Below are 10,255 nucleotides of genomic sequence, written 5' to 3'. Positions count from 1 at the left end.
AAAATCTGTTTCTATCCCGTGAGTACTACCTGTTTTTGCTGATGTCCTCTCTAAGATCTAGTTCTAGTTGTTTTTTAAAAATGAGATAAAATTTTGCAAAATCACGCTGTTGGTAAATGATTAACTCTGATAACTTTTCAACATTTGGGTGCAATGAACATCAGAACGAAGCCAAAATAGGATAGTAATGTAGAACCTCTGGATTGTAAGGTTGGTATATAAGGATTATTTTTGGTGTTCAATCGCAGCAGCAATGTGCATGCCTTCTTACTTCACCTTGTGTGGTTCTGCTCTGTTTTATTATATTGCTATGTTGGACCCTGAGATGAATGCACCTTGTTGAAGTCACCATATGTTTACACTTTATTTCCACTATTCTTGAGGACAATAAAGCTTCTTGCCTTAGCTTAATGTTTGTCATCATCATCTTTTGCAGTGGGCCATCGCATTATTTTGCTCTCGAAAAAAGAAGCCATCACAAAGCAGGTATGAGAGCCTTCCGTGGGAATTTAGTTCATGACACATGTTTATTTTGTTGGGTGTGTCTAGGGCACATCTAGATGTGCTCTAGTTATTGCACATCTAGGTGAGTGAATCAAGTATAGAGAGGAAAAGAAAAAAGAAAAAAAAATATCCACACGATCTCAACGTAAGATCAATGACATAGGACTTAGATGTGCAATACTTATGGCACATCTAGATGTGCTTTAGCAAAACTGTTATTTTATCAATAAAGCCTCCTGATATCGACTGCTCGTCTACTTTGTGGATAGGTATACATTTGGATTATCAAGTAACAATGTGGGTTTGCTCATACTCTTGGACAAGTGCCCTCGGATTCAGAAAACTCTCATGAGAAGAAAGTAAAGCCTGTCTGAAGAAGCTGCTGCTGCCTAATGTAAATAACATAGCCGTTGGTTGGGAAGTCTGCATCAAATCACATTTTCTTATTCAAGGGTTGGGAGATGGTGTTGTTTTAATTCTTTAGTTGTTGATGATTTCTCTTTGGCCCCAGGAGGGGATGGGGATCCTTGTGCCATGATCCAGAAATTGTCAATGTGGGTTTTGGGGGGTTGCTTTTGCTTATATTTTCTCACCAGCAAAGGCTATATGCTTGTATAGTGCGCGTGTGAACGTGCGGTGACTGCTGGTTGTTTTTGCTTGCTTTCAGATTGATGACGGATGAGTTGATATCAAGGAAATTAGCTGCACATTTGTGCAAACTGTATCTGATGTGTCTTTTTTGTCAGTACAGAATCTGTTGGCGTGGTTGATTTGGTGTGTACACATGTGTGAAGCTATCATGTCATCTTGGGAGAAAAGCACGCTTCGGTGATTGTCTTTTCGCTAAGAAAGAACACTAGCAGAGCAGAAACTTGACTATTTGAGTGTATAGTCAGGTTTCATTTTGAACATTTGAAACACTGTAGGTAATCTGTGACGGACTTGTTTCAAAATCACAGACGGAAGTAGGAGCTTACTTTTATCTGATGCGTCCTTTTTGCTAGTACATAATCTGTTGGCGTGGTTCGTTCGGTGAATTTTGTGTTGTCACACAACTGTTGTGTATATATGTGTGATGCTATCATTCCATCTCTGGAGAAAAGCACGTTTTGGTGAATTTTGTCTTATCGCCAAGGAAGCTTTGCTCCTCTTGAGGACTTTCAGGCTCTGTGAACATTTGCAGCGCAGAAATTTGACACTGCATAGTTTGGTGTCGTTTCAAACATTCGAAGCACCGCAAGCAAATCCGCGACAGACTTGTTTCAAAAGCACAGATTGAAGTAGGAACATCCTGAACAGACACAGACAGACAGGTGTAAATCAACGCAGGCAAGTGCTCAGCTACCGGGAGATCGCTTCTAATTCAGCTGTTTTCTCTTAGGAATTCCGCGTTCAAAAGCAGAGAGCGAAACCGTACTAGACAGGTAGGAAAAAAGTAGCTAAACTGAGCTCAACCATTCCAAACTAGTCTTGCAGTACAGTACAACGGAAGAAACAAAGGAATTGGTTGGATCTGAAACATCAAAAGGCAAGAGGGAACATGCTTCCCCTGGAAGCCCTCCCCTCCCCAGTTATGTCAGTCTCTGCTATCTTTGGGTACATCTTCTTGCTTGGTTGGTAGAGTAATAATCAGTAGCAGAGTAGCAGTCAATGGATCAAATCTGCGATCTTAGAGGAATCTTCACGCCCGAGACTCGAGCGCTGCTGGATAGTTATTGACGATCGATCGCCAATGGTAAGCAACGAATGGCAATGCCAGGGTGGTTCAGATGCCCATCGAAAGCATGGCCTGGGACTCCCAGTATTCTTTGGATTGCTTCACCATCTCGGTCCGCTCCTCGCGTAGCCTGCATCTCCAGTAATCTTTGCACCTGATCAAGCAGTAGATGCAAATCAGACACAGAACAAGGTGACTGTATTTTCCAGAAATCTTGCTGGACAAGAGAGGGCTGGTTAAGTTTTAGCATACCTGGTTTTGATGAGCAAGTCAAGCTCATTCATGTGCACGGCATGGGCAAAGACACCAACCTGAATGGAGTATATAAAACAAATCAGTCTGGACTGTCAGGTAGCAAGTTCATTCATACTGGTCGGCATGAGCAAATATGCACGGCCCGCAAACCATTATTACCATGGAAATTAATGTAAGCAACATGGCATTCTTGTTTACAGTGCAGTTGCAATGATATCATAAGAGCTGCAATGGTACATAAAAAGCACATCGGATTGCTCACATACCTCTCGGCATACAGGACACTTGGCCTCTGGAGGCGCGCTCCTAACACCCTGGAAGATGTACACGGATGCAGCACCACATGCACAGCCTTTGCAGAAGAGGTGACCGCAGCTAAGCGCGTATGGATTGAATAAGGTGTCCTGAGCAAATGGCAAAAAAAATCACAAGTTAAAACAATCTTAACATGAACATGAATGGCCTAGCGAAGAATATTGTATTCCTGCAAACACAATGTACAGAACTTTCCAAATTTGGGCTATACCCACCAAAATCAGCATGTTGGCCTCTTCCTCAAAGGCTGCGCATGTGGCCCTACTAGTTTTTACTTCAAGTCATTAATAAAGGCATGCTGTCCGTGCTGCAATAGGTATGTGGAAATCCTATTTCTACAATTTATGGATGCCGAAGCTACACAAAACAAGAACTTATAGTGTACCAATGACATCACAAGTGATGAACACAGATGTACTGCTACTGCAAGCAACTTTAAAAACGTAATGCTTGCTAATGCAAACTACTTCCTCCGTTCCGAATTACTTGTCTTAGATTTGTCTAGATACGGATGTATCTAGCACTAAAATGAGTCTAGATACATCCGTATCTAGACAAATCCAAGACAAGTAATTTAGAACGGAGGGAGTAGTAGGTTAGCAGTTGCCATTTTCATACTTAAAAGTTAGGAACAAGATCATTAAAGTATAAGGAGATGAAGAAATTTAAGAAAAAGAAAAACTCACCAAGCAAATTGGACAAGTTAGACTGTAGTCATACTTGATAGTTTCAGAAATGGCCATTGTCATTACTGGCTGTGTTCCTGTAAAGTCACAGGAAAAATTCTTGAAGAATCCGTTCTTGAAGAACCCTACAGGTTCATCAATATCTGAACTATCACAGTTCAGATGGAAAGCACCCAGTTCGATCAGCCAAGGTGACTGTAACAATTCGGTATGCTCAGTTTGCATCTTGCTCTTGAAATCTCTACCGCTGACAGAGCCATGTACCTGCAAAATTAACAGCATATGAGCAGGAAGATCCTGAAGATGCATAATGACAGTTGGGAGATGAACAAATTACTTTGTCATATTTCTTGAGAATTTTGCGAATAGCAATAGCATTCATAGTCACATAGTTGACTAGCAGTCTGCCTTCTTGAACCATGATTTGTTGATCATCTATGAAGCATTGACGTACGCGCCATATATACCGTTGCAATCCTGAAGGAACATGAAGATTTAGAAGATGCTGCACTCTAGAGCTGAAATAGCCAGCTATATCTGAAGCCTCCTTGGTGAGTTCTGTAAAGAACATCTGATCACACACTGGACAAGAAGATATCACAAGTCAGAATACCAGTAGCACAAGCAGTAGACTTGGTAGAAAAAAAATACAAAAACAGTAAGCGTAATATCAACCAAGTCAAAGAAAAGATAATTGTTCTGGCGGTAAAAGTAAATCACCAGTACTATGATGCCAGGAGAGTAATGACTTTTGTATTGACGGTGTGTTGTAATGCCCTACTGTAACACAACAAACTCTATTCTCTCTTAATCTTAATAGATGAGGCAAATCCGTTTCAAAAAAAAAATCACCAGTACTAGAACCTATAATACTTCACAGCTATCAAATGGAGCTGATAAACAGGGAACCAAATATTCTACAAAGTGAAAATAGATTCTCCCTTCCACAGAAAGGAGGAATGGCAAAAAACAAGTGCACCAGATTGCACAAATGGAAATTAGACCATTCTAATCTTTTGATAAAAGGGAAGATTGACTGTTGGTATCCTTTTGGGTGCTTCTAACTTGCAGAGTATAACAGATAGTGAGCTTAAACGTCTTTTGGTGTACACAAAATACTTTTATTATTATTATCAGAAGATAAGACTGCCCTACAAATTTCTGAGTCCTGCATCAAATTTACATCCTGGACAGGACTTCGTACACTTCGTACAAAAGGGAAAGATGGGATAATGGGTAGCCACTAGAGGCTGAGCATACATGTGCAAGAATTGCAGTCGCAAGCATCTGAAGAATCGTCACTCCTGTCCTCCTGCTGGTCACCGTTGGTGCCATCTGCTTGCAATGAGCGATCAAGTCGGCATCGCTTCAATACCTTCTTCAGACGTTTGTACTCTACATGGGAGCATTTAGCAAGATATTTGTCCTGCTCTGCCCTGAGGTATTCCTCATATATTGAACCAAACTTCATCTTGTCCACCGAAAAGCCTGAAAAAATAGGTAGAGCCAAGCATTCTTGAGGAAACTATGTCTGGAAAGTTAAAGAGTTAAAGCACAAAGTAAGGCAACAGTATTTTTGTTAGTAGTCGGAATTTTTAACCACAGTTAGTTGCAATCGGGTTTTTGTTACCAGATGAAAATTCCAATTTGGAAAGAACTTATGTTAATAAAAAGATGTCGTCAAACTCCATTTTGAAATTCCAAAAATTCATTGGACATTTTTTTGGCAATCCAGTAACATAAAGCCTGGTTGCAGTATCATCTCTGTAAACTAAGAAAGGATGTTCTAGATGTACTCCTTGTATCCAGTAACCATTAAATGTAAATATCGGTCTTGAACCAATTTATCCAAATTATAGAGAACAGACTTTTGCTTTGTTTATAGATAAAGCAACCACTCTCAGATTATTTTACCCAAACTAACACAGATTTGCACAAACGAAGCAACCAATTTAACACAAGGAATCACACTCTTCAGAAATAACATACTTATAACCAAAAACAGACTTGCGTGCATAAACCTAGAGTCTGAGACAGATATTGAGATGTGATCATATATGTGAATTAAGAGTAGCCAAAAGACAGATACAGACTTCTTCAAAGAAAAATAAAAATAAAAAGACCAATTGTGCACCAAGTGTACCAGGTGACAATAAGACGAGAGCTGACTTTGAATCGAAAATGAAAATAATTGAACTCGGATCACACCAGCCAGAATAAGACACAATCACTGTCTTACTCTGAAAGAACGCCGGTACCCATCTCTCCAAGATTCAAGTATATATATATATACAGTGGTAAGTTAACTTTATTCGGAGGTTGAGTAGCTTAACCCACAGTTAACTTAAACCCCACCTCAGCAAGAATCCGCAAACAGGAACAGAATAATTGATGTTTATTCCTCGGCAACGTGACGAATTAGTGTTTGAGACACAAGAGAAGACTGAAAAGCAATGCAAAGGTACAGAAAGAGGAAAACGATACGCAGCTTACGACATGGACTAAGCGAATCTGTTCTGCAGGAATCGAACTATTATAACGAGATAAAAAAAATACTCGTCATCATAGTCCTCACGGAGATTTGCACAAACGAAGTAACTAATTTAAACAAGGAATCACACTCTCTTAAGGAATAACATTATACTTATAAGTTATAATGAAAAACAGACTTGCATGCATTAACCTAGAGTCTGAGACAGATATTGAAATGTGATCATAATTAAGAGTATCCACAAGACAGATACAGACTCTTCAAAGAAAATAAAAAGAAACAGACCAACAACTGTGCAGCAAGTGGACCAAGTGTACAAATAAGACGAGGGCTGACTGTAAATATAAAATGAAAATAACTGAACTCGTATCACACCGGCCAGAATAAGACACCATCACTGTCTTATTCAGAAAGAAGCCCAAGATTCAAATATTATATATTAGGTTAATAACCGGATAACAACAAGCCCAGACATTTGACTTTATTCGGGTCGGGGTTGAGTAGCTTAACCCACAGGTAAGGTAAACCCCACCTCAGCGAGAAGAGATCAAGAGAATCCGCAAAGTGGGACAGAATAAGTCATGAACTGATGTTTATTCCCTGGCATTGCGAAGAATTAGTGTTGGAGACACAAGAGAAGACTGGAAAGCAATGGAAAGGCACAGAAAGAGGAGCACCATACGCAGCCTAGGACATGGACTAGGCGAATCTATTCCTGCAGGAGCCGAACTATCATATCACAATAACGAGATAAAGGAAATACTAGCAGAGATGTATTCGCACTTTCCTCTCAATTTCTCATGGTGCCGCGGACGTACGGCGAGAGAGATGCCGGATTCGGGGGCGCAGAAACCCGAAGCCTCAAGAAACGATTCTTGATTGCTCCTCGAAAGGAAATAATAGTAATACTGTACTAGTAGAGAAGTAAAGGCATGGGCATGGTGATCGCTAGGACCGGCCGGATCAGTTGATGAATGGACAAGTCCGGTGAAGGGCGAAAGAATGGAGTGGGCAAGGCAAGAAGAGAGGTACCGGATGGCGCAGCAATAATGGATGGGGCGGCGGGGCGGGGTTAATACCTGCATGGGTGGGCGGGCCGGCCGGATAGGAGAGTAGGCGGCGGGCGGCGGCCGAAGCGAGAGTAGACGGCGGCAGAGCAGAGCACGAGCGGGAGGCGCGCGGGCAGAGGAGAGGTGGAGCCCCGCAGTGGCGCTTGGCCGGCCTTTAATGGCGGGCGGCGGCGGGCACGCGTCGCGTGGGCAGCGCGGAGGCGGTCGGCTACGGTAGGGTGTGGGGTGGGGGTCGTGCCGCGCTTTGGCTTGGGACTTGGGAGGGGAGACTCAAATCAAATCGCACTCCGCCTTTCTCTCTCCTTCCGCTGTCGGCTCCGCGTCGGGCTTTCCCGTCCCTCCCGTTTTCCCACCTGGCCGGGCCCACGGCCCAGGGTTGGATAACTGGATTGGACCGGCAGCCGTTCCGTTCTCTTCACTCATCATCTATATATATATATTAAAAAAAACAGTTTATTCTCTTCACGTGCACGGCAGCGTGGCGGCCGGCTGACGGCCTCCGGCGGCTGTCATCCATCCATCGACCGAGATCTCGGTGAGCAGGACGTACGTACGTGGTTTGGTGCATGCGCGATCTTTTTCCTTGGATTTATCCATCCATCGTGGCTGCAACGGCTGTAGCTAGGGCTTTCTAGCGCGGAGCACCTTGGACGGATTAGCCGCGCCCCGGGCCCACCCCGTCCGTCGCCGACGTGAAAGGATCCGTTTGTTTGGACTCTGCTAGCTACTGAGTACTAGTGGCGGCAAACCCAAACGTGGTCGATCATCATCAGCGGCAGGAAAGATGAACGAAAGCAGCTCACGTCCACGTACACGCGTGCCGGTCGCTGCATCCTGCTTCCTCTTCTCCACTGCAAGTCTGCAACCGTTGCACTACCACGACCACCCCGCTGCGGATGTGAACATGTGATCACGTATATATGTTGAGCCATCTTTCGGTTGCGGCTCACGTTTTTTTTTACTCCCCTACTTCTTTTCCGAGATATAGTTAGTACGTAGCGACGCAGGGAGATGATATGGCCTCGCTCATCGCTGCAATTTTAATAGGAGATTCCGAGATTCCAATAACGGACCACATACATAACTAAATGAATGAATTTATACTTTCAAATATGTAAATATACATCCGTATATAGTTTCTATTAAAATTTCTAAAAAAACTTATATTTAGAGATTTGTCAGTCATGTCCGGATGGGATCACCTGTGAGGACTGATAATTTTCTTTTCTACATCTACAAGACATATCAGTGGTTCTACGAAAGGAAAATGGCAGATCAATCCTCCTCGGGTCAGTCTGGTCCTACTATCTACTATTACCGATCCTCACTTATTAAAGCACGTGTTTGGTGAATCCAAATAATCTGAGCCATTCAACCACGTATATCCAACACCTCACATTGCACTAATGATGGACTCTCTTCTTTCTGGTTCTTTTCGGTTTATAGGGCTCAAAACTGAAATCTCATCAACTAAGGCAGATAATGAGCGAAAGGATGTATCTCATACTACTTTACAAACCTACCCAAATTAAACTCATGCATTGATTTGGATTTAATTGCAGTGTATGCATGCTTGACCACTACTTCCCCTGTTTTTAAATATAAGTCTTTTTTAGAGATTTCAATAGAAACCACGTACGGATGTATCTAGACATATTTTAGAGTGTAGATTCACTCATTTTGCTCCGTATGTAGCCCATAGTGGAATCTTAAAAAGACTTATTTTTAGGAGCGGAGAGAGTAGATGAGTACGAACATTGCATGCATTGTCCATTTCCTTTTTAATTCTTGCATTAAAAGGTTTAATGCGGCTAACAATTTCAATAGGAGACGAAGATGAGCCTTTTAAATGAAAAAACAAAAACAAAATTGAGATAAGCCCTCTAAACAGGAAGGGAGGGAGTATCTATCACATCAATAGTCATTTAAAAACATGCTAATTACATTGGTTTTAATTTGAAAATGACATCAATTACATTAAACATAGTTCATCTTGTAATCAACGCTAATTGCGGCTAATCTAGGAAACAATATTACAATCAAATGAGCGCTGACTATTGAATGACTACAAAATTGAGTACTACTCGCAGGTATCAGACCAAGCAGATGGGGAATACCCATTCCTCCCAGAATCAAATATTTTATGTTAACTGGATACTAAAAAGGCAAGGCATTTGACTTCTCAGAGGTTGAGTGGCTAACCAGCGATTCTTTTTATATGTAAAAAAAACGCCACAAAGACAAATACTAATCCGCAGCGGGGTTCCGTTCATTCCCCAGTCTTGGCATTGCAGTGAAGTTCAGTGGCTTGAAACACCGATAGAAGACTGCAAAGCAACAACAACTACAGCCTAGTACAGTCCTAGTAGCACAAAAGACAACGAAACTAACACGGCTGGGGCATGCAATGTGATACAGACTGGTAGTAGTAAGCGAATATATTCCTCCAAGAATCGAACAAAACGAGGTTAATTAAAGAAACATGGGACGACTGTACTGTAATTTGTTGTCGTCCGGCGAGATACTGTAGCTGGATCCCAGAAAGCAAATTATATATGAGACCTTATTTAAATTGAGAAAAGAAGTAGCGGTGAATAGTGATTTCTCCCAGAGCCCACGCCGCAACGCAGTGGACGCACCGCGAAATCCTATGGGATATGGATAGACAGATGAGTTCGTAGAAACACGTACGGACCAAAAAGACAAGGAGCAAACGACGACGCGGCCAGAACCCGCGACCAAACATGGCGGCGATGGAGTACGTACCTGCGATGGGAGGCAATCAAGGCGCGAGAGAGATGGGCGTCCAAGGCGGTGGTCGCCCGTGATGAGTCCGTGAGGAGGAAAGAAAGGGGAGGACGGCTTTTAATGGCTGCCGGCGGCGGCGGCGGCGCTCGGGGGACGGGGGCACGCACGAAACCAAACTTTTGCTCCTCTCCTCCTGTGTGTTTTTCTCGCTCGGTGGACCGCCCGCTCCGCTCCGCGCTGGGTCTGTAGCTGGCCCTTCTCCAGCTGCCTGGAGGGGCCCAGCTGGGTCTCGTTACGTTGCTTGCTTGGCTTCGCTCGCTCGCTTCCCCGTTCCTTTCCATTCACGCACGCGCAGAAAATGTTGACGTTCCGATCCGTCGGCTGTCCTGTCACCCGGTGATCCGGATCCGACGTCTGGCTGCCTTTCTTCTTCCCCAGAAAGGTCATCGATGGCTACACGAACGGGATT

The 10,255-nt window shown here is 43.1% G+C and overlaps 2 protein-coding genes across 5 annotated transcripts in view; one reads left to right on the top strand and one right to left on the bottom strand.

Moving 5' to 3' along the window:
• The window catches only part of LOC119302987 (myosin-binding protein 7-like), a 4,030-nt gene extending 2,745 nt beyond the window's left edge, over window positions 1–1,285 (top strand). The window contains exons 2-3 of the mRNA XM_037580059.1: window positions 437–486; window positions 774–1,285. Of these exons, the coding sequence (XP_037435956.1) occupies window positions 437–486; window positions 774–867 (144 nt within the window). The 3' untranslated portion in view covers window positions 868–1,285. The remainder of the gene's footprint in view (window positions 1–436; window positions 487–773) is intronic.
• A 642-nt stretch (window positions 1,286–1,927) lies between these two features.
• LOC119302985 (probable E3 ubiquitin-protein ligase BAH1-like 1) lies at window positions 1,928–9,996 on the bottom strand. 4 transcript variants are annotated; one of them, XM_037580056.1, is made up of 8 exons: window positions 9,805–9,996; window positions 9,601–9,686; window positions 4,738–4,965; window positions 3,815–4,059; window positions 3,478–3,741; window positions 2,743–2,880; window positions 2,474–2,532; window positions 1,928–2,375 (listed from the first exon to the last, which is right to left on the bottom strand). In XM_037580056.1, exons 3-8 carry the CDS (start codon window positions 4,946–4,948, stop codon window positions 2,270–2,272), a joined length of 1,023 nt encoding a protein of 340 aa, XP_037435953.1. In that variant the 5' UTR covers window positions 4,949–4,965; window positions 9,601–9,686; window positions 9,805–9,996; the 3' UTR covers window positions 1,928–2,269. The 4 variants fall into 4 exon arrangements, with proteins under 4 accessions (XP_037435953.1, XP_037435955.1, XP_037435952.1 ...); XM_037580058.1 differs by lacking the exon at window positions 9,601–9,686; XM_037580055.1 differs by lacking the exons at window positions 9,601–9,686; window positions 9,805–9,996 and adding an exon at window positions 7,048–9,590.
• Between the last annotated feature and the right edge of the window lie 259 nt (window positions 9,997–10,255).

Source organism: Triticum dicoccoides, chromosome 5A, assembly GCF_002162155.2.
Source record: "Triticum dicoccoides isolate Atlit2015 ecotype Zavitan chromosome 5A, WEW_v2.0, whole genome shotgun sequence".
NCBI classification, from domain to species: domain Eukaryota; kingdom Viridiplantae; phylum Streptophyta; class Magnoliopsida; order Poales; family Poaceae; genus Triticum; species Triticum dicoccoides.
This window is presented reverse-complemented; position numbering and strand designations above follow the sequence as displayed.